The sequence below is a fragment of the Sapajus apella genome, unplaced genomic scaffold (assembly GCF_009761245.1).
Source record: "Sapajus apella isolate SASKATOON/1434 unplaced genomic scaffold, GSC_monkey_1.0 scaffold1, whole genome shotgun sequence".
Classification (NCBI taxonomy): domain Eukaryota; kingdom Metazoa; phylum Chordata; class Mammalia; order Primates; family Cebidae; genus Sapajus; species Sapajus apella.
Window position 1 is genome coordinate 59,671,394 of NW_022436941.1, and position 24,596 is coordinate 59,695,989.

A 24,596-nucleotide genomic window follows, 5' to 3' on the forward strand; every position below is an offset into this window, starting at 1 on the left:
AGAAGTATACAGATGAGTCAGGGAAACCAATAAACAAAAAGGGAAGGCCACGTTGGGCAGATCACCTGAGGTCAGGAGTTCAAGACCAGCCTGATCAACATGGAGAAACCCTGTCTCTACTGAAAACACAAAAATTAGCCAGGCATGGTAGTGGGTGCCTGTAATCTCAGCTACTCAGGAGGCTGAGGCAGGAGAATCTCTTGAACCTGGAAGGAGGAGGTTGCAGTGAGCTGAGATCATGCCACTGCACTCCAGCCTGGGCTACAGAGCAAGACTCCATCTCAAAAAATAAAAATAAAAAAAATAAATAAAATTACTATTTTGAGACAGTTATTTTCTTTATTCCTGGGACTTTAACTTTCGCATTAGCTTATTCAAATGTACATTACCTCTGTAACAAAATAAACACACACACACACACACACACACACACACACAAGTTCACATCTAGAAAGACATAGACACCAATAATGTCAAAGTGGCAGTCTATGTAAAATCCAGCAGAACAGAAATAATTCAGAAAAGACCTAAGGTGAATTAACTTCTATGTATAACTGACAGTTTCCCCTCATTACTACTAAAAAGCTTATCAAAGCTTTGTAGTTCCAATCCCTGTGATTTATGAGAAGTCCTTTGTATTGCTCCAGGATTCTCCAACCTTCAGTGTGAGAAAACCAGACTTACTATCTAGAAGTGCTACTGGTCAAAATACTGGCCATACTTACAAACACGTTCCATAATAATTTGATTAGCTAGTTTCTTGCCCTAATCTTTCTTAAGCTCTTTGGTTCACACAGTACAAAACCTGAGATGCAAATTAAATTTTGTTATTTTTCCCACAAGTTAATAGCATCATGTATGTAAATCCTGAATGGTAAGGAATCCCCATCCACAAAAATCACAGTTTAATAAAATTTGCCAAATAAATTATCCCTTCTCTCACTTCGTCTATTCAGAAATAGTAATCACCATTTTTATAGCTTCTCAATATTTAATTTTCCGCCAAGAAAATCTCTACCAAATTGTATTAGAATCAAATGTCTAAAAAGTTCATTAGATGTGATGTACTTCAAATGCAATAAATATATTATTTCTTGACAAAAGTCAGAGATAAAAGATATGGTGGGAATTCAAAAAAGTTTAACATTAGAAATAATTCTAATTCAGAAAGAACCATATATATAAATATCACAACAGCTTTAGAATCACCCATTGTGTCAAGGGTAGATAATATACATACATGCACATATACATAAATGATACAGGCAATGTCACTTTTGACAGATAAACATCAGAATATAAAAATAAGAATAATCAAGCTTAGAAAAACACTACAATTTTTAAGTACTTCCTTCTCTAAAAATAGTTAGCTTTTAATTTTGGTCAGTAACTGAAAACAACAGCACTGCTAACCCAAAAATCCTTTATGTTTGGCTTTATGACATACAAAAATTGAGAGAGGCAATGATTTATGTTCTTAATACATAGGCAACATAACAACTCCCAACAGTACATACTTTTAAGAAAATTTTAACAAAAGTAATTAACACATGTTGAACATCCCAAATCTGAAAACCTAAAATCCAAAATGCTCTAAAATCTGTAACTTTTTTTTTTTTTTTTGAGAGAGAGAGTCTTGCTCTGTTACCCAGGCTGGGACGAAGTGGCACGATCTCCGCTCACTGCAAATCTGCCTCCTGGGTTCAAGTAATTCTCCTGCCTCAGTCTCCCAAGTAGCTGGGATTATAGGTGTCTGCCACCTTGCCTGGCTAATTTTTGTATTTTTAGTAGAGACAGGGTTTTACCACATTGGCCAGGCTGTTCTTGAACTCCTGACCTCAAGTGATCCGCCCACCTTGGTCTCCCAAAGTGCTGGGATTATAGGTGTGAGCCACCATGTCTGGCCTGTAACTTTTTTGAATGCCAACTTGATGTTTGAAAGAAATGCTCACTGGAGCATTTCAGATTTTGGATTTGGGATGCTCAACTGGTATGTATTCTGTGAATATTCCAAAATCTGAAAAAGTCAAAAATCCAAAAAACGGATCCAATACATTTCAGATATAGCACATTCGATCTGTACTGTTTTCTGTTTTGTTCTCAAATTTGAGAAGAAAAGTTTTAGGTAATAAAATAACTTATGAACATCCAGAAACTTGAAGACATACCACAGTTATCTAGACGAACCTGGTAGAAGAGAGTTGTATTAGAACTTTAAAAGCACAGCAGAACAACTGTAGTTCCATTAATCCACTAAAATTGATTTAATGATTCCCTGAAATTCTTATTTTACATTCAGTATATTTGAAAATATGCAATTTAACTTATGACTCTAAAACTTACCTTTATATTCTGCACCCAATCTCAACATTAAACGCATAGGAAAAACCTTTGCCCAGGGAATCTCAAGCTTCTGGATAAGAATTCCACAAAGAAAAGGATTACTTGGTAACGGGAGATCATCAACTTTCTGAAAAGTAGGTGTAATAAACAGAAATCCTCCATGATCCTTGCTACTGAGAAAACTCTCAGTAAAGGTAATATTGTCCAAGTTTTCTATGTATTTTCCTGCAAATAAATTCATTAGTAAAAAGATTTTAAGTTGTTTCGTTACTGTTTTTGAAGAAATGTTTGGAGTTTGAATGTCCCAATATAAACTGTCTTAAGACACTATAGAATTTTTTCCTTACTTCTGTTCTTGCAAAAGCATCTATTGAATACTTTCGGTACCCAAAGCTCCAAGTTATTCCTGGATATTGGGAATTATGAACAAAAATTTGAAAATGTTTCCAACCTTTCCATTTTTCTCCTTACCGCATGGTCAAGTGAAAAATTACCATATCTCCCAGTCTTGTAATGACAGTAAGGAAATTACATAGACACATTAAAAAATCAAGGAGGCAGGCTGGGCACAGTGGTTCATGCCTATAATCCCAGCACTTTGGGAGACTGAGGTGGGCGGATCACTTGAGGTCAGGAGTTCTAGACCACCCTGGCCAGCATGGTGAAACCCCTCATCTACTAAAAATACAAAAATTATCTGGGCATGATGGCCTGTGCCTGTAATCCCAACTACTTGGGAGGCTGAGTGAGAAGAATCTCTTGAACCCAGGAAGCAAAGGTTGCAGTAAGTCAAGATTGTGCCATTGCACTCCAGCCTGGGTGGCAGAGCGAGACACTGTCTCAAAAAAAAAAAAAAAAGCCATAAGGATATATTTCCATTTTTAAAATATAAAAATCTGCATATAAACACTAATCACATAAAATGCTAGTTTTAAGGAGACAAAATAATTATTAAGATCTTTTCAGAAATCAGCAATCTCTTCACAAAAATAAATCTTTAAAATAGCTAGCACAGTCAAATGCATAAATGCCTTTAACTGATTTATCCATTCCCCAGTCTGAACAATTTAAAATAAAATGCCATACCTTTTAGAGCATCCTTATATATGGTGATAAATAGTCTGAAGATGTCCTTAGGAATAGTATCCTCATTTGGCAAACATAACAATAGAATAATAATTTCTGCCTGTCCCAAGCCATGCAATCCATTGGTTGAGAAGTACCAGTATTTGTCTGAGGAATCTTAGATGATAAAACAATACAACTATTAATGTCAACTTCTATTAACCAAAAAACTAAGAACAATTGTTTTCGCATTTAACACAACTTTTCAAATTCCTTGTGTTGCCAAAGTTCTCCTCATGAAAATCTTAAATTGAATTGTATAAAATTCATATAAAATAAGAAAAAGGATTATCATACAGAGTCAATTAATAAGGAACACTAAAATAAAAGATGCACTAAATACTGAAATGTAGTGGGTAAGAATTTAGTTTTAAATAGAATGAAAAGCTGATAGATGCATTATTGAGTAGTGGGGATTAAGAATTACTTCCTTTCTTTTTAATTAGGTCACATGTCTCTTACTTAAAAAAACTGCCTTTATTGCTACTAAATCAGGATTCCTGCTTATTTCAGTTACCAAATTTCAATTTATCCAAAAGCCATAGGAGATATAGTCAATTGTATCATGAGTATCAAAATACAGCTCAGCTATATAAGCCCATGACCTTAACCTAAGATTGACTGAGGGATGTTAATAAAGCTCCGTGAGCTTGTGTTTCAAGTCCCACTGAACATAAATTTGAAAAATTTATTTATAGTCATATCTGGCTGAAAAACCAATATCCAATGCTGCTTATTTTTCACCATTGCCAGTCAAAATCTAACCTGAAGATATAATTAATTCAGAAATCCTGCTTACTAATTAAGCAAATAAAGATAAATTATTACTTACAAAATATGAATTTGACATTCACGAGTAGATTAGCATTTAGGACAAATGTAACAGGAGGAGATCCTTCACCTTCAAGAAGCAAAATGATCTGCTCATGAGATGGATGTTCTTCTACTACAGGCACTAAATGATGAAAGTAATATATTAATCAGGATAAACATCCTATTAAATATGCTTACAAATCAAGAAAACAAATTTATAAATCCACCAGTGGCCTGATCAAATTTAAAAACAAAAGCAAACATGTTTCAATCAATCAACACCCCAGACAACTGTTATATACTAATTTTTACTTTTCTTTCCATGTAAAGTTGTTAATACTGTAATGCAAATACTGTATTACACATAGTATATTTATAATATGTTGATTAAACAGCAAATGTATACAGTTTTAGCACCTTCAAAGTTCTAAGACAAACGCTTTTATAAAGTGGATTCCAGTTTGGTAGACACTCCATTTATCATTTTTGAAATTTACAAGTCTGTGAAAGTTGTCTAGACCCACATTATATATGCTGCTGGCTACCACATGCCTATATCTGCTGCTTGCTACCATATGCTTCTATCAGTGAACAGGTAGCAAAAAAAAAAATCTTGACAATCAATAGAAAGATATGCATGAGGGTTCACTGTATTCTGTATTTTTGCCACTACAGCTAGGTTCATGTAATGGCTCCCACTGACAGAACAGAAATCCTAAGCTTCAATCATACATTATCACACAAAGAACCATTTCATGTTGCAGAATGTGACATAATGCCTAGAGTGACAAGTGTCTATCCTAGGAAACCACTCTGAGGCAGAAGTTAGCCACAGAATCTCCTGCTTGAAAAGGACCTTAGAAATCATCTAGGTTCTATTTACAAAAGAAACTGAGGCCCAAGGAGATTAAGTAACACGTTATAAGTCATAGATGTAACAAATAGCAGAAAAGGAACTAAAATTCCTAGCTTTGCCATCCAATCTAATGCTCTTTTCTTCAGGTACCATGCTCCTGAAAAAAAAAATAGTAATAATGTGGTGTCAAAATTCCAATACAATGGGAATATTTCTTTGGGCTAAAAGTCTATGAGCTTCCCTATTGTATTAGACTTTACCTCATTCGAAATTAGGGTGTCAGATCTGATAAATGCATCATAAATGTTCAAATATTTTTAGAATTAGTTTTTATACAGTAAGACTTTCTGTAAACACAAGATACCAGCCTATTACATATTGCAACCAAACTAAGTTTAAAAAAATATATTTCGTATGTCACAGACAAAATTCATCAGTATTTTTAAAAATCTTTTTAAATTTAAATAACTGCTTTCCTACCTGATCCGTTTTCTCCAGATGCAACCAGAAGTGGGGGTAAACTGTCCTCATCATTAGGTAGAAGACTAATCTTATTGCAAACACACTTGTTAATACCACACAGTAACCTATAATCTGAAATACTAGCAATAGGTAAATTGCTGTTAACTAAGACACCAGTGGGACTAGATGATTCTACAGTTTCTGCAAAAACATCATCATCTAGTATAAATGAACTAGAAGTAGGTAACCCCTCATTTCCTGTGTTTACAGGCAATTTTTCCACTGATGGAACCTCAGAAATAGGACTCCGAATTATCTCATTTCTTGTAATATCTCCCATCTCATTGTTTGGCTTTTCCACTGCAGTAGAATGAGAATGATCCGCTGTGTTTACTATCTGTAAAACATGGAACAAAAAAATTAACAAATAAGTTTATATTCTCTGTTCAACTATGAAATGTGATCACTATAGTCAAATATTATCTTTTTAATAAGGATAAATAAAAACCAAAATGGGTTCAGAAATTCTCATAAAGTTAAATTTCCCAAGAAATAGTACGATTTTGCTTCTTCAAATTCAGTAGCATAATGTATTAAGAAGCATAGGGTTTTCGTTTTACTGCATGCTCAGGTAGGTATTAATGACTTAATATTAAGATTGGAAAAAATGAGGCAAGAAGAACTTCAAGATACCATACCGTATCACACAGTGAGCAAGCTTAGTTCAACCCAAGGCTCTCCCCTTCTTAAGATAGCCAAAAACCCTTGGGTGCTTAGTGGGGAGGGACAAGGCAGGAATAAGGGGAGGGGAGTGGTTAGGAAGCCGCCCCTTAGCTATATTCCACAAGAGTAACCACCTGGAATAAACTACATAAAGTCTACTTCAATAAAGCCTTTTTCTTTTTAGACTATATGAAGTCAATATTAAATAAGAACCATTTATGAACTCAATATTTATTAGCCTGTTCAGAGTTTTCATTAATATAGACAGTAGGTGCTAGCTAGGAAACATACCCATGGTAATTATGGCTATTTGTAAAATCTGGCTCATGAACTCTTGACAAAAACAGTGTATGTTTCTACCAGATGTAAACTTCAACAGAGCTGATAAGTATCCATCTTTTATCTTTTTTTTTTTTTTTTTTTTTTTTTTGAGTCTGAGTCTCACCCTGTTGCCTAGGCTGTAGTGCATTAGCGCAATCTTGGTTCACTGCAACCCCTGCCTCCTGGGTTTAAGTGATTCTTTTGCCTCAGTCTCCCCTAGTAGCTGGAACTACAGGCATGTGCCACCATGCCTGGCGAATTTTTTGTTTGTTTGATTTTTTTTTTTTTTTTCTGAGATAGAGTTTTGCTCTGTCGCCAGGCAGGAGTGCAGTGGTGTGGTCTGGGCTCACTGCAACCTCCACCTCCTGGGTTCAGGCGATTCCCCTGCCTCAGCCTCCTAAGTAGCTGTGACTACAGGCGCCTGCTACCACACCTGGCTAATTTTTGTATTTTTAGTAGAGACGAGGTTTCACCATGTTGGCCAGGATGGTCTCAATCTCCTGACCTCATGATCCACCCACCTCAGCCTCCCAAAGTACTGGGATTACAGGTGTGAGCCACCACGCCCAGCCAATTTTTGTACTTTTTTTAGTAGAGATGGGATTTTGCCATGTTAGTCAGGCTACCTCCAACACCTGAATTCAGGAGATCCGCCCACCTTGGCCTCCCAAAGTACTGGGATTACAGGTGTCAGCCGCCATACACGGCGTAGTATCCATCTTTTCTAATACATGTACCCAGGATCAACCAGGTGACTGGCACAGAGTAGATGCTCAATAAATCTGTTTAATGCATAAAACATTCCTAATTTATACATTAATACTTGCTTCTATGAGTATGTGCCACTCTATGAGAATTCTTAGTAATCTGGGATTCTATGTTCTGTATCTTCTGTTTAACACCTAGCACATTTATGTAAACGTAAGCATAAATATCATCGCATACTTTCTTGAATATTTGAAAATAATTAAATAAATATTAGTCTAAATTAAATTACTAAATCTCAGTTACACTTCCCCATACCAGTAGCTCTCAAAATGTGGTCCAGAGATCCTTGGGGTCCCCAAGACCCTTTTAGGGAGTTGGTGAGGTCCCAGGTTTTTTTCATATAATTTATCAAAAATAACATATCACAACACACTGAATGTAGAACCAGATGTGCGAATATGTTTGTTTTCTATTAAGTCAGACATTAAAGAAATTGGCAAAAATGTAAAACAATCCCACTATTCTCACTAAACTTTTGAAAAAATTTTTCATAAAAAATTATTTCTGCTAATGTAATAGCCTTACTTTGCAATTAGTTAATAAACATCTTTTAAATTTCTGAATTTTAATTTTAATGTAGTAATTATCAATAGGTATAACCCATAAACCCTATAGTGCTTTAGGGTTCTTAATAACTTTTAAGAGTATAAAGGGGTCCTGAGGCCAAAAGTATGAGAACCAGTCCCTTAAACTGGTATTTAAAACATGTAAAATCTGGGCCAGGTGCAGTGGCTCACACCTATAATCCCAGCACTTTGGGAGCCAAAGTGGGTAGATAACTTGAGGTCAGGAGTTTGAGACCAGCCTGACCAACATGGTGAAACCCCATCGCTACTAAAAATACCAAAATTAGCTGGATGTGGTGGCAGGTGCCTGTAATCCCAGCTACTTGGGAGGCTGAGGCAGGAGAATCACTTGAACCTGGGAGGTGGAGGTTGCAGTGAACTGAGATTGCATCACTATACTCCAACCTGGGCGACAGAGACTCTCTCTTTAAAAAAAAAAAAAAAAAAGGTAAAATCTCTCAGGTGTGGTGGTTTACACTTGTAATCTCAATGACTCAGGAGGATGAGATGGAAGGATTACTCAAGGTCAGGAGTTTGATACCAGCCTGGGCAAAATAGTGAGATCTCATCTCTAAAAAAAAAAAAAAAGTAATTAAAAAAAATTTTTTTTTTAACAGTAAAGTCTAAACCAGGCATGGTGGCTTATACCTGTAATCCCAGCTACTTGGGAGGCTGAGGTGGAAGCATCACCTGAGCCCAGGAATTAGAGGCTGCAGTTAAGTGGTAATTATGTCACTGCACTTTAGCCTGGACAACACAGCAAGACTGTCCCAGTCACCAGGCTAGAGTGCAGTAGTGTAATCTCAGCTCACTGCAAACTCCGCCCCCCCCGGGTTCAAGCGATTCTCCTTCCTCAGCTTCCTGAGTAGCTGGGACTACAGGTGCACACCACCACACTCAGCTAATTTTTGTATTTTTAGTAGAGACAGGGTTTCACCATGTTGGCCAGGATGATCTTGATCTCTTGACAGGATGGTCTTTATCTCTTGACCTCGTGATCTGTCCTCCTCGGCCTCCCAAAGTGGTGGGATTACAGGCGTGAGCCACTGCGCCCAAACTCTCTATTTTTTTTTAAAGGGTGTTAAATTTAAAATATATTCACTATATCAATCCATCTCTTATTTTAGGAAATTCAAAGTGTTAAAAAAAAAAAAAAAAGGCACTCTAGTAATCACACCAGGAATTATCTACAAAATAAAATTTTATGGCTGGGCACGGTGGCTCATGCCTGTAATCCCAGCACTTTGGGAGGCCGAGGCGGGTGGATCACGAGGTCAAGAGATCGAGACCATCCTGGTCAACATGGTGAAACCCCATCTCTACTAAAAATACAAAATTTCAGCTGGGCATGGTGGCATGTGCCTGTAATCCCAGCTACTCAGGAGGCTGAGGCAGGAGAATTGCCTGAACCCAGGAGGCGGAGGTTGCGGTGAGCCAAGATCGCGCCATTGCACTCCAGCCTGGGTAACAAGAGCGAAACTCTGTCTCAAAAAAATAAATAAATAAATAAAATAAAATAAAATAAAATTTTATTTAGTCAATAAGTTATTCTTTGAATTACTTACCACAGGCATATCAGGTGAGAGAGGACTAAAGTCTTCAGAACATCGTTTACTTCCAGATGATAATTTTGTTGTATCTGCAACTTCACCATTGGGCAATATACCATCTGCAAACCATACTCTCTTCTGTTCTTTGGAGCATAGTCCTAGAATCAATTGAAAAAGTAAAACATTCTAATCTGGTAATATTGCAATGATTTAATGCCAAATAGATCAGGAAATGTTTTCAAAAGTCTTTTGCTATCGATTGGCAACCCCTGAATTCTCAGGGCTACAAAGGTCTAGAGAAATGGCCTTTTGTGACTCATCTGCCCTGAGTGGAGTCTGTTTCTATCTAATTCATACAAGAGGAGCATATTAGACCAGGAGTGGCCCTGGAAATCATATACTATGAAAAGGAATGGACAGGAGATCTATCTAATATCACAGCATATTAAACCAGGGGTGGCACTGGGAATCACTCTGAAGAGGAGAGGGCAGGAGAGATTATACCTTAAAGACAAAGGGGGAAGAAGATTTAAAGCCTATATTATTGAGGGTAAGTTTGTGTGAGTGTGGAGAAGAGACTGAATAAAATTTAGGGCCTAAGGTACAGTGATGAAAAGTGGAGTAGACTGAAGCATATATATATGGCTTATATATATCTATTCTTTATATATATATATATAGACATTTAAAAACTTAAAAAAGGTAACAGGATCACTTGAGATTTCTTAATATCACAGGACATTTCTTTTTTTTTTTTTTTTTTTTGAGACGGAGTTTCGCTGTTGTTGCCCAGACTGCAGTGCAATGGCACGATCTCGGCTCACCGCAACCTCCGCCTCCTGGGTTCAAGCAATTCTCCTGCCTCAGCCTCCCGAGCAGTTGGGACTACAGGCACACACCATCATGCCCAGCTAATTTTTGTATTTTTAATAGAGACGAGGTTTCACCTTGTTGACCAGGATGGTCTCGATCTCTTGACCTCGTGATCCACCCGCCTCGGCCTCCCAAAGTGCTGGGATTACAGGCTTGAGCCACTGCGCCAGGCGGGACATTTCTTTATTTAACAAGAGAAGCATAACATTTTTTTGTTCTTATAATGTGGATAGTGAATTTTATTAATACTGATTAATATTTCCTTCCAAATTTGAAGGAAATAACTGATATCAACATAAACATTTTTCTCTTTTCTTACAAAGCATCCATAGAGGAAGGTTATGAAAATCTCTGCCAGATGATTTTAGAACAATATTTTAAAAATAAAAAAAGATTCAATGTCTACTTTCCAGAATACAATAAACACTGAAAAAGTTGGAATTATATATATATATTATATATATATAATATATATATATAATTATATAATTTTATATTATATATAATTATATATATATAATTATATATATAATATAAAATTATATATATATATTGTAATGTAGGTAGACATATTAAGTATCTATCTTGTATTTGCAACATTTTTATAATTTAATCACTTTGGTTACCAACATAAGACTATGTATATATTTTTAAACACAGATTTATTCATCTTTAGAGCTATAATATACAACATATAATGCTGAGTCTCATTTCATTATAATAAATGAAAAATAGCTACCGAGTAATAAATTTAAATCCACAAAAATAGAAGGATCCAAGTTTACCTTTAGCTGACATTTATGGTTCTTTTCTAGCATGTTACAGACTAATAATTCATATTTAAAGACATACATGTGCTTTACTCAAGATGCTAAGTGATGACAGGTTGGAAAAAAGAACAGGTAACTCAAAGATTTAAAAATAGATTTAAAAACATAGCTGTGGTAAAATATACAATTAAAAATAGATTTTTAACGAAAAGGAGATAGGACAATTATTTACCTATTGCCTCTCAAACCCAAGCTCACCCTCTACACTGGGCTCTTGGATACCAGGTTGGAAGTCTGGAAACTGCAATTCCCAGACTCTCTTGTTACTGGCTTTGGTCAGGTTTTTCCAATAGCAGGCACTGGTGGGAGACCATAAGGTGGGAAGAAATGAGAAGGAATTCTTTGTTTCTGGTTCCTGCAAGGATCTTTGCAGCAGCACCACCACCAGATACAGCTGCTGGACTCATGATTTTCAGTACTCCTAACATCAAATCTGGAGCTCTACTTCAGTCATCTGAGCACCAACTCTATGAGGCTTCTTGATAGCGTCATGACCATGGCTTCTGACTCCCACATCTGATATCCAAGCACCTCCTGGTTCTCCTGCACTGAGCTCTAGCCTCTCCCCTTTTGTAGCCCCAAACTCCAGTTATAACAGTTTCTTCCTGCAGTTACTAACTGCTGAGGCACTGGAGCACAGCCTTTTTGCTCTTTCAGTCTTCCAGCCTGCATGTGAAACCAATTCCCTGTATTAAATCCCTCTTGATATCTAGTTTGGTTTCTCTTTCCTGACTAGACTCTGGCTATACTATAGAATTTCTATTACAATAATTTATCTTTAGTCTAAGACACAGCATTTTCTCCTATTACCTTCAACACTTGGTTGTTTAAGTGCTGAGATTGGCAAAGTTGTTGGTGAAGGTATACTGGATGTTTGGTTTTCCTGAGGAGGCTGGGCAGTAGCACATTCATCAGAATGGTTAGATTTAAGATTAGAACCAGTTGGACTCATCATCCTTTCAAATGCCTGAGCTATAAAGGGGAAAACAATAGTATTAAAATCTCAGATGTTTTTGTAATTTACTTCCAAGCAAATTACAATCTCTATTTTTTAAGTTGTAAGGAAAAAGAAAGAAATGGCTAATCAAGAAAAAGTAGTAGCACTTGGCAAAGATACTGTCTGAGTAGCTAGCACAGGCTCTTTATTTGTTTTTAATTGTACTTTAGGTTCTGGGGTACATACGCAGATCATGCAAGATTGTTGCATAGGTGCACACATGGCAATGTGGTTTGCTGCCTCCATCCCCCGTCACCTACATCTGGCATTTCTCCCCATGTTATCCCTCCGCGACCTCCCCAACCGCCTCCCCACTGTCCCTCCCTTGTCCCCACCAAGAGACCCCAGTGTGTGATGCTCCCCTCCCAGTGTCCATGTGTGGCAGCATGCCACTTTGATAAGCTACCGATAAGTTATTTCAATATTATATCTGGTGTATGTTTGATATCCACAGAGAATAACCCTTATTTAACATGACTGTCTCTGTTTTTGCCCTTATACCCCTAGAGTCTATTTCCAACATAGTTTAGAGAGATTCTTTTAGACATAAATCATATCTCATCATTCCTCTGCTTAAAATCCTTTGATGGCTAAAGTGAAAATTTCAGTTGTTACAATGGCTCACAAGATCCAACATAATTAGCATCCCTACCTCCTCCACTTTCCCAGGTACCTGTTTGACCTCCTCTCTCACTACAACCCCGCTCATTCACTATGATCCAGCCACCCAGATCTCCTCGCTCAAGTAAGTACTCCTCCAGATTAGAGTCTTTGCTCTTATTATTCCCTTGGCCTACAATGTTCTTTTCATAGGTACTTACACAGCTTTATTTTCTCACTTCCTTCAAGATTCTGCTCGTGTCATATTACCATAAAGCCTTATAAAAAAACTGCCTAAGGTCAGGCACAGTGGTTCACGCTTATAATCCCAACACTTTGAGAGGCCAAATCAGGTGAATCGCTTGAGCTCAGGAGTTTGAGACTAGCCTAGGCAACATGGTAAAACCCCACTCTCTACCAAAAATACAAAAAGTTAGCCAGGCGTGGTGGTGTGTGCCTGTGGTCCCAACTACTTGGGAGGCTGAGATGGGAGGGCTGCTTGAGCCTAGGAGGTTGCAGTGAGCTGAGATCGCACCACTACACTCCAACTGCAGTGACAGGGTGAGACTCCAACTAAAAAAAAAAAATTCCTTTTGCCATGAATCTATAAACTATCACTCTACACTTTTTAAATTTTTTAATTTAGGGCATTATCACCATCTGATATATTTTTGCTTACTATCCATCTCTACATACATTCATAAATTTCATGAGAATATAGCTTCTATTTTGCTCTCAGCTTCAACTTCAGAATGCAGAATAGTGCCTGGATACTGCTGAATGAGCCTTCATCCAAAAAAACAAGGAACAATGCTGATAGCTCTCCCTTCATCATTTCTCCAAACTGATCTGCTATAAATGTTGCCATTGCTAAAATATTCCTCAAGTGCCACTGAATGATGGCACTTATAAAAAGGCTTCCATTAACCAAGTGAAATCCAAACACCTTACTCTGGATTTCAAAGTAATTTCTAACTTGCCCCAAATCTACTTATTGACATTCACATGTGTGCTTCCTTGAAACTTATGTAATCTCAGGACAGCTTTCTCATTATTCACAATCTCTCTATTCAAATTATTTTTTTCCTCTAATCCTTCATGGAATGTGTCTCACAACCCATGAACCATCTTTCTCTTCTTATTTGATACCATTAATTTAAATGATCACTTCTATTATTTTCTACCCTAATGTTAATATTAACTTTTATTTATGCTTTCTTGTGGCATATAAATTAATGATAAATAGCGCTGTAGATGAAACTATATGCTATTAAGATATCAAAAAGGAATAAATTTAAACATAACTAAATAAGCTCAACCCACAGTATTTTCTTTGGAAAACCAAAGCTTGATCTCAGTATTCCACTGAATGTCTTTAATAACCATATCTTCTCCCCTCCTGGACCCTTAGTCAAAATATGCCTGAATGCTCACCCAAAAATCTGACCTGTCAACATAAATAACATTTCAAATCTTCATGGGTGTTTAATTTCTCTTTAAGTGGGGGAGATAATTATGTGGGAGCTTGCTCTAAAATTTCCGAATTCTAGCAGATTCCCTTGGCTAACAACACCAGCAGTCATCTTCTAGGCTACTGAAACAGCGTAAGAAAAAACAAAACAACTATAAGCACTTAAACTAACCTCTTCATAAACAATGGTGGTAACATGGAAATATAAAAAGATTTACACTTTGTTATCTTCCAGAGCAGAGGTCAACATCAGGGAGAAGAGCAGCTTACCTCAGGCTAACAGACTCACATCAGAGATTTTTGGAGAATTGCTGAAAAAATTTATCTTCATTCAAAAGAGAAAAACAAGTTATTATCGGGTATTCATTCCCCTGGCTAACAGGACGCAGTGCCTGAGCTAGTGCATAGGTCTGGTCAAAGAAGGCCCAAGTAATATTTGCTGGGAATTAAACTGTCAACAAATCTTTAAAAATGCCAAGTGGTACTCAAAAGAACAAACATGGATTTGGGGAAAAAAACACAAGACATACCCTGTGAGAACTCAAAGACCACCAAGACTATTGCTAATAATTGTAGCTAGAGAGCCAAAGAAATAATGGGAAGTGTACATATGCAAAATTCTGAAGTTGAGAAAGGAAAAAAATATATGAGACAGAAATGTGCAAATAGTGTGGCAGTTCTATGAATTTATAAAATCATAAATATTTCCACTTTATCTTATACTTCCATTTTAGGTTGCTATTTTCTAAAGGGTACGAACTAGTTAGTACCTTGCCCTGTGCTATTAATAAATAATATTCAGTACTACTTGATAGGTATCTACAAGTGTTTATTTAGATTAAGATGATGAACATGACAATGATAATGACAAAAACAAATGGGCAGATGAAATGCAGCATTTAGGGACTTGGTACCTGTTAAAAGTTAATGAACTGCCACTCCAGAAATTGAATGTTTCCTTTCCAGATTGGTAGTATTAATTGTGAGAGTGGAACAAAAAGAAGAGAAACCAAGCCTTGGGATGTCCCACCTAAGCCAGATAATTCAACACTAGGTCCCTGCCTTAAGAAAACAAAGAAGTTTATCTTTGTCATCACAATCCAATTAATTTAAGATATATTCAATTACTGGAAGAAAATATGTCAAGTTAATACTCACCTTTACTAATAGTTTCATAGCAGACTACACATACTCTTGCTTCCTTTTCTAGATATTGCAGTTTACACTTCCTATTACAACAGACACCACAAAATACCTATGAAGAATAAAATGTTAAATTTGTTTTTGTTTCAAGAATGTTTACAATTACTAGAGGCGGTGTGGGGAGGTTCTAAACCTAATTAACCGAAACTCATTTTCCGTGTTATATAAATCATTTTCCTAATCACCCTAATCATAGGTGGAGTTCTTAAATGATTTTTTTTGTAACTTAAATGAGATTTCTGCAATTTGATACCATATTTCCGATAAGAATTCCTTAAATCAATTCTGTTCACTAGAAAGGGAACAAAAACTATCTTTAATGAATAAGCTTATAATATTAAAAAGTTCTCTGTAGTTCTTCATTTAAAACTTTTTAAAGTAAAATATTATTTTGCTAAAAAATAGGACTGATCTGAAACCAATGTATTACTGAAAAATCTGAATAAAAAATGTTATAGGATTTCTAACGGTAATCCTTACAGTTTATAGACAATCTTTTTTATCTTGACTGTTATCAGACAGTCAGCTCTCAAGGTCAGCTTCAATATTCTGAACGTTGTGCAAGTCAAATTGCTCTGGAGTGATCACAACACTAGCTGTAGACTGGTCTTGAAATCAAATATTTGAGGACAAAGGGGAATCTGACCAAATCTGGAAGATTTAATGTGTCAATATTAGAGAAATAAGAATAAATATTCTTAAATTTCACAAAAATTAGTAATTGTTTCTCATTTCCCAGCATGTAATTAATACCCTTGATAATGTAACATTTATTCAACGATCAAGCAATCTACAAAATGACACTGCTTTACATATTTTCCTGACTGGTAGGTGAAAACCACTAATTTTAAACTAACTCAATCTTGTAATTATCTGTTAATCAGCCTTTTCTATCACATTATATTTGTTTAAAATGTCTCAAAAGAACAAAAGACTTAAAGATTTTTATAACTTACTTTCCCACATGCTCGACAATGGTGTCGCCGTTTTGTAAAAGTAAATTTGACTTGGCAGTTCATACAGTTTGGAGCTTCTGAATCAGGAACCCAAGTAGGCTGTTTCTGGCCCAAAACCAAGCCTTCTTTGCAAGTGTTTTCAGGTAGAGAATCTTCATTTGCAGTTACAAAACTAGATCCACCTTCAGAATTACTTTCTATATCGATGTAATTAGAGTTGAAGCTAACCTGAGGCTCAGCTGTAGAATCTATAGTACAAGTGACTGGAACAATGATATCTGCCATGCTGGGTTCACTTTCTATTGTATTTGGAACATCTGGCTTATTCAGGTCCTGTGAACTCCTTGTTCTTGATGGAAGGCTAAACAACTGCTTAGGTCTGGCCCCTCCAACAGATTGACTATTAATATCAGAGACTGATAATTCATTTGTAATCTCAGACTTACTGGTAGGTAACCCTTGTTCAATTAGAATTGTACTTTTTTCTCCTAAAGAAAGGCCATTTTCTATTGTATCTTGTTTATCAACTGTTTCACAAATTATATTAATACCGTGACCTTCCCCAATAGCTCCTCCTTCTGCATTGAAATATATATTATTGGTATTTCCGTTATCTAAGCCTTTCATATCTATCTGATTCATTTGCGACTTAGAGTCATTTACATTTTCTTCGAAAGACTTTATGTTAGTAGTCTGAAGATACTGTTCTGTCAGAAAGGCATCAAGTTCAGCATCACTAATGAGTGTGCCACTTTTTGTACCTTCATCAATATTAAAGTAATCTAAGTCTTGCCCGTCCATAACATTGCTTGAAAAAGTATTAATAAAACCTTCACGACAATCAGAAGACTCTGGGACATTAGTGCCAGAAAGTACTTCTTGAGTTTCTACAGCTGTAGAATTGGTGTCACCACCATCCAAAGACTCAACTCTGATTACTGTCTGGTCAGGATCTACCTTTCTGTTTTCCATCCCTTCAATGAATGGCTGAAGAAGTATGTTTTTACACTTTTCCTGTTTCAAAAGATCAGTCTCCTCGAATGGTTCCCCATCTAGAGCAACACTCTTCTGTATTTCTTCATGTATAGTCACTGCATCTTGTATATTATCTTTATGTTCACACTGAGGTAAAAAATCACCCTGTGCTTTACTTTCAATTAGTGATCCACACACAGTCCCAGATACCGAAAGACAGGACAATGAGGACAGTACATCTTCACTTGAAACATGTAAAGCTGAAGAGGAATCTTGGATTATTTCATTATCTGTAAGGTCTAAATTTCTTGAGTCTTCTTGTGCAGATTGTTTTATAAATGTAACAGTCTTATCTTCCTGAAAGGAAAAGTCAGGTAATTTGAAATTTTCAACTCTTGAATTTAAATCACTTAAGCATAAATCTTCAGTTTTTGGAGGGCTGCAGGACAAAGCATTTGTCTTGCCCTCTTCTTTTAAACATTCTGCAGCATTTATGACTTCCACATCTACTTCCTCCTTTACTAAGCCATCATCTTTCAGTAATTCACATGGCTGGCTTTTCTGTTGTAGTTTGTCTTCGGCATCAAACATTTTGGAACTTTGTTGAGTCAAAGCAGATGACGTGTTAAAATCAACAATTGGTTCTAAGTGATTAGAGATCTTTTTATCTTCTAAATTTTCTGTTCCACTGTAATTACAGGAATCTGAAAGTGTATCTACTTTTGTACCCAATTCTTTGATTCCTCTGATTTCTCTATTTTGTAATTCAGAACTGATGTCATTCTGTTGCTCTCTGACAGTATCACTACCATGGTCTGTTGAAGAAACACAGGGAGTATCTGACACCGATGATAAATCCAATCCAATCAAGGAATCTGCATTAGACTTAAAATCATCTGGCAGTAATTTTTTAATATCTTCTTCACTATTAGTTGCATGAACTAAGTTACTCATGTCACTTATCAGATCACAGATAGGTTTACTACATCGTCCCATACATAAAGGCTGGATTTCATCTGAAGTACCACCATCCACAGAAGAAAGAAGATCAAGTCCTGTTACATTTTTTTCATTTTGTATAGTAGTAGGTCCCGTGAGTGTTTTTTCATTCAGGGAACTCTCACTTGTTTCATAGCTTATGTCTGATGAGGCACAACTATTAGCGCATTGTTGGTCTTTTGGGAGCAATGAAGTTAGCTGTGAGGAAGCCAACTCTGAAGAAACTGAGCAGTGGTTAGAATCATACGCATTTTGTACATCTTGAAGATAATCTTGTTCATCTAAAATAGAGAAACAGTGTTATTCGGGAGACTCAAATCAAATAAAAACTATTAAACATATGTTTCCCAAGACTTCTAAATTAAACTTTTCAAAAAGACCATAGATTATTCTTTTGCAAAAGAGAAATAACCTCCAAAACTATTTTTTTATTTCCTTTAGAGCATTTATTTTTATCTGAAATTACCTTGATTATGATTATTGGCTGTTTCAATCAACTACAAAATAAGTGTCACAAGTGCAGGAACCTTGTCTCTTTTTTTCTGACTTAGAATACTTAGTCAGAAAAAAAGAGTTCTACATACATTGGTATTTGGAACTCTATTCCCATTGCTTAGAATACTTCCTGAAACTTAAGCGTTCAAGAAATGATTAAGTGACTGCATAAATGAATGTCCTTGGATCTTGTGCATAGTTGCTCTGGTAATTTGATCTCCTTGATCTTTCCTTTGTTTGGGAGGACTCCTCAGGTTGACTTTCTACTTGTTCATTTTTCTATCACCTGGATCCTACCCTCATTCCCCTGTGGTGCTGTAATTGAGGTTGCCAATTGTAGTAGCATCACACACTATGTCCATGGTGATGGACATGTGATTGTTTCAAGCTGGGCCACTTAAAGGCATTCTCCTCATACTCCAAATTTGACAGAAGGAAGAAGGAGATTTCTCAGGTGGCAGTTATGAATCTGGAGCTGTTAGTGGCCATAGCCTCATCCAGATAAAAGAAGCCGATAATTTCGCATGGCTGTAGAGGCCTCAGGAAACTTAAAATCATAGCAGAAGGCAAAGCAGAAGCAAGCACCTTCTTTACAAGGCAGCAGGAGAGAGATCAAAGCTATTTTTATTTGACTTTAAAGTACTTTCTGGTTTTTACTTTTGAATGTAGATGTCATAAAGTGATAAAAAAATTCCACTCAAAATAATTTAGTTATGGCTGGGCATGGTGGCTTACAACTGTAATCCCAGCACTTTGGGAACCCATAGCAGGAGGATAACTTGAGACCAGGAGTTCAAGACCAGCCTGAGCAACACAGTGAGACCCCATTTGTAAAAAATATACACATTTTTAAATTAGCCCGGCACGGTAACACACACTTGTGGTCCCAGCTACTCAGAAGGCTGAGGTGAGAGGATCGCCTGAGTGCAGGAATTCAAGGCTGCAGTGAGCTATGACTGCACCACTACACTCCAGCCAGGGTGACAGAGCAAGACCCTGTCTCTTAAAAAAAAAAAAAAAAAAAAAAAGAAAAGAAACTTAGTGGCACTATAAAAACCAAACTAAAGTGGCCTGTAATCCCAGCACTTTGGAAGGTCAAGGTGGGCAAATCACCTGAGGTCAGGAGTTCAAGACCAGCCTGACCAACATGGAGAAACACAATCTCTACTAAAAATACGAAATTAGCCAGGCACGGTGGCACATGCCTGTAATCCCAGCTATTCTGGAGGCTGAGGCAGGAGAATCACTTGAACCTGGGAGGCGGAGGTTGTGGTGAGCCAAGATCGCGCCATTGCACTCCAGCCTGGCAACAAGAGTGAAACTCCAAGAAAGAGAAAGAGAGAGAGAGAGAGAGAGAGAGAGAATGAATACCATCTCTCATATTAATGAAATACCAATTTATGTAGAACTCTCAAGTAGCTTTTAGCTTGCTCATATGTTGGTTTTAAAGGCTTTTCTAGGGCCAAGCAGATGGCTCATGCCTATAATCCCAACACTTTGGGAGGCTGAGGCAGGAGGGTCGCTTGAACTCAGGAATTCGAGACAGGCCTGGGCAACATAGGAAGATCCTATCTCTAAAAGTAATTGAAAAATTAGCCAGCATGGTGGCATGCATCTGTGGTCCCACTTGGAGGCTGAGGTGGGAGGACTGCTTGAGCCCAGGTGGTTGAGACTGTAGTGAGCTCTAATTGTGGCACTGTACTTCAGCCTGGGTGACAGAGTGAGACCTTGTCTCAAAAATAAAAAGAAAAGAAATGTGTTCCTTAGAGCTAATTTGAATCCAGAAAAAAAACCTTCTAGTTTCCTTACTTCTGTTTCTGGTTATGGGTCCCATTCAGTCTAAGAATCAACTAACATCTTATTACGAAATAAATGAACTTTTAGCAGAAGATAACAATGTGACCAAAATTGAAAGAAAATTTTACTAATATTACTCTATACCTGAGATAACTTAACTATAGATATTTAAAAATTCCATTAGTGGCAAAAATGGAAAATCAACAAACCTGGGTTCTGTTCAAAATCATCAAGTAGTTTGTCCAAGTCACTGACAGCTGCTTTAAAATAAGTGTCCATCCTACCTGTAGACTTATTCAGAATTTAATTCTTGTTTGCCTAAAAAATAAAAAGTAAGATAATATTTCATTTAACTCTGTAACATAAATATTATGCCATCTATTCCATGCCAGAAAACACAGTCAAGAAATTGACACAGAAATAAAATTTAAGAGTGCTACTTTAAGGAATCTACAATTTAGTTGGGGAAATTGCCCCTGTATATATAAAAATGACACAAAAACCAACTCTAACAACATATTTGCACATATAAGCTATTATAAATTTTAAAACATTTACCTAAATAACTCATGGGTCAAAGAAGGATTCATAATGGAAAGCTAAAACTACTTATAAATACAACATTTCAAAATAATATAAACAACATACACATAAAAATACTGTACATGAAAAACTCTGGGATTCAGTAAAAGTGGTGCTTCTCAAGATACTTAGAGTCTTAGATGCTTTTTTATTTTTTGAGATGGAGTCTCACTCTGTCACCCAGGCTGGAGTGTAGTGGTACAATCTCGGCTCACTACAACCTCCACCTCCCAGGTTCAAGCGATTCTCCTGCCTCAGCCTCGTGAGTAACTGGGACTACAGGCACATGCCAACATGCCCAGCTAACTTTTGTATTTCTTTTTTTCAGAAGAGTAGGGGTTTCACCATTCTGGCCAGGCTGTCTCGATGACCTCAAGTTATCTGCTCATCTCAGCCTCCCAAAGTGCTGGGATTACAGGCATAAAACACTGCACCCAGCCACCTTAGACACTTATACTACAAAAGAGGAAAGACTGAAAACTAATCAACTAAGAGCAGAAATTAAAGAAATGGAAAACAAGCATATAAGAGAGAGGCACAAGAAAGCTAAAAGTTAGTTTTATGAAAAGATGAAAAAAGTAGACGAATATCTGGTCTGGGGCGGAAACTCTACCAAATAAGCCTGAGAAACCTCACAGGAATCTGTCAATAACTAATGGGATAATATCAAAAGTAAAAGCCAAGTTGAAGGGCACTGGCTTAAAGGGGACAAGTGAGCATCAAATGAATGAAGACTGCAAAGGACTGAACACAAATCAAATAGATTTTTCTAAAGAAACAAAAGATCAATTGATACTAAAAACAAAAACAAAACATACCACTCATTGGAGGGTTAGCAGGGTACTAACCAATTACTCTGAAAATTGATCAACTAAGGGAAAAAAAATCAGGAATTTATCCTACCCAAGGACACGAACAGACATTTCTCAAAAGAAGATATTTATGTGGCCAACAAACATGAACAAAAGCTCAACATCACTAATCATTAAAGAAATGAAAATTAAAACCACAATGAGATACCATCTCAGGCCAGTCAGAATGGCAATCATTAAAAAGTCAAGAAACAACAGAAGCTGGCAAGGCTATGGAGAAATAGGAACACTTTTACATGAAGACGGCGTAGCGATTCCTCAAAGATCTAGAACCAGAAATACCATTTGTCACAGCAATCCCATTACTGGTATATGCCCAAAGGAATATAAATCATTCTACTATAAAGAAACATGCACGTATATGTTCATAGCAGCACTATTCACAATAGCAAAGACATGGAATCAACCCAAATGCCCATCAATGATAGACTGGATAAAGAATATGTGGCACATATAAAACCATGGAATACTATGCAGCCATAAAGAAGAACAAGATCATGTCCTTTGCAGAACACTAGAAGCCATTATCCTCAGCAAACTAATGCAAGAACAGAAAACCAAACACCACATGTTCTCACTTATAAGTGGGAGCTGAACAATGAAAACATGTGGACACAGGGAGAAGGAACCACACATACTGGGGCCTGATGCAGGAGGGGTGGTGGGTAAAGGGAGAGCATCAGGATAAATAGCTAATGATGCAGGGCTTAATATCTCGGTGATGGATTGATAGGTGCAGCAAATCATCATGGCACATGTTTACCTATGTAACTAACCTGCATGTCCTGCACGTGTATCCCAGAACTTTAAATTTAACTTAAAATACATACATACATGTGTGTGTGTGTGTGTGTGTGTGTGTGTGGGTGTGTGTATCAATTTGGAGAACACTATCCTTAAAAATATTGAAATTTCCAATTCATGAGCATGGTATATGATGTGATGAAGCCTTCTCTGTTGTATTTCAATAAGCTTTGTCATTAAATAAAAAAGAATTTATCTTTCCCTTTAATTACAAAATATGACAACAAAATAATTACTGATGTAAAGTTCTTTAGATAAGAATTCCAGTTAATAAATGCAGAAGGATATTAAAAATTTTTAATTCATCTCCTCATAATCCCTAATACAATAAATAGACTAGGCAATGGCTATAAATGGATGTTTAAAAGGTTAGAGGAAAAGATTTATGAGCTTTAAAATGGTGGGATCGAGTCAACACATCTGAACCCAACAATCAATTTCACCATCAATAAAAGTGCAAGAACAGTGTCACCTAAAAAGTATTACTGCCTAAAAAAATTGAATCTGAATCTAGTCAAACTAACTGCATGTTTACAGGAAATTCAAGCATAAGGGACAAGTTAAGTAACATAAAAAGAAAGCAATCAACTAAGCTAATCTAGAAGGTGAAACACTGTACAGCAACATTCCTCAAATTACCTATGGTAAAAATTTTTCTTATACTTCCAATCCATTGCAAACTGTTACTTTTTAAAAAATACAATAAAACTGTACAAATTTGTATTAATAAATACAAACAAAAGAATACACATTTTTTTTTTTTTTTTTTTTGAGAGGGAGTTTCACTCTTGTTACCCAGGCTGGAGTGCAATGGCGCGATCTCGGCTCACCGCAACCTCCGCCTCCTGGGTTCAGGCAATTCTCCTGCCTCAGCCTCCTGAGTAGCTGGGATTACAGGCACACGCCACCATGCCCAGCTAATTTTTTGTATTTTTAGTAGAGACGGGGTTTCACCATGTTTACCAGGATGGTCTCCATCTCTTGACCTCGTGATTCACCCGCCTCAGCCTCCCAAAGTGCTGGGATTACAGGCTTGAGCCACCGCGCCCGGCCTGAATATACATTATTAAACACATCTGTTTGGCCACCTGTCATGGGGACTAGGAATGCAAAATCAATCGGGGTAAAAGACAACAAACAAATGAGAGAGCTTCACAGGACGTAATTATGATTGTGTGCCATCAACTAAGGACACCTGAGGTCTGGGGGAAAAAAAGAGATACTTTAAAAATGGGCTTGAAAATTAGGCAGAGCTTAAGAGAGAACTGAATGATAATGAAGACCTATCGGAAGAAATTATCTGAAATAATGCCCAGAGGGATGAGAAAGAGAAAAATATAAAAATGGTTAAAAGATATTGATGACAAAATGAGAATGGAGTACTACAAGGAGAAAAGACAGCATGGAACAACTATATTTGAAAAGATAATGCTGTGAGTTTTTCCGGAATTGATGAAAAAGTCAACTCAACAGATACAGGTAACATATTAAACCAAACAATGCAAAGAGAAATCCACATTTAGACACACTATTGTAAAATTACTAAACCCCAAAGAAAGAACAGCCAGAGAGAAAGGGTCACTTACAAATGAACAACAATTATGCTGGCAACATA

General features: G+C 36.7%; 1 protein-coding gene across 9 annotated transcripts in view; it reads right to left on the reverse strand.

Moving 5' to 3' along the window:
• Window positions 1-24,596, reverse strand: part of ZFYVE16 (zinc finger FYVE-type containing 16) — a 58,387-nt gene that overhangs the window by 16,678 nt on the left and 17,113 nt on the right. For 8 of the 9 annotated variants that reach the window (XM_032277233.1, XM_032277192.1, XM_032277207.1 and 5 more), the window contains 9 exons: window positions 20,933-21,041; window positions 16,458-18,712; window positions 15,457-15,553; window positions 12,041-12,202; window positions 9,543-9,685; window positions 5,618-5,996; window positions 4,301-4,423; window positions 3,430-3,585; window positions 2,344-2,568 (listed from right to left, as the gene is read on the reverse strand). In XM_032277233.1, the coding sequence (XP_032133124.1) occupies window positions 2,344-2,568; window positions 3,430-3,585; window positions 4,301-4,423; window positions 5,618-5,996; window positions 9,543-9,685; window positions 12,041-12,202; window positions 15,457-15,553; window positions 16,458-18,712; window positions 20,933-21,002 (3,610 nt within the window). In that variant the 5' untranslated portion in view covers window positions 21,003-21,041. Of the gene's footprint in view, window positions 1-2,343; window positions 2,569-3,429; window positions 3,586-4,300; window positions 4,424-5,617; window positions 5,997-9,542; window positions 9,686-12,040; window positions 12,203-15,110; window positions 15,554-16,457; window positions 18,713-20,932; window positions 21,042-24,596 lie in introns of those variants that run through there. The other variant, XM_032277237.1, reaches the window with a different exon arrangement.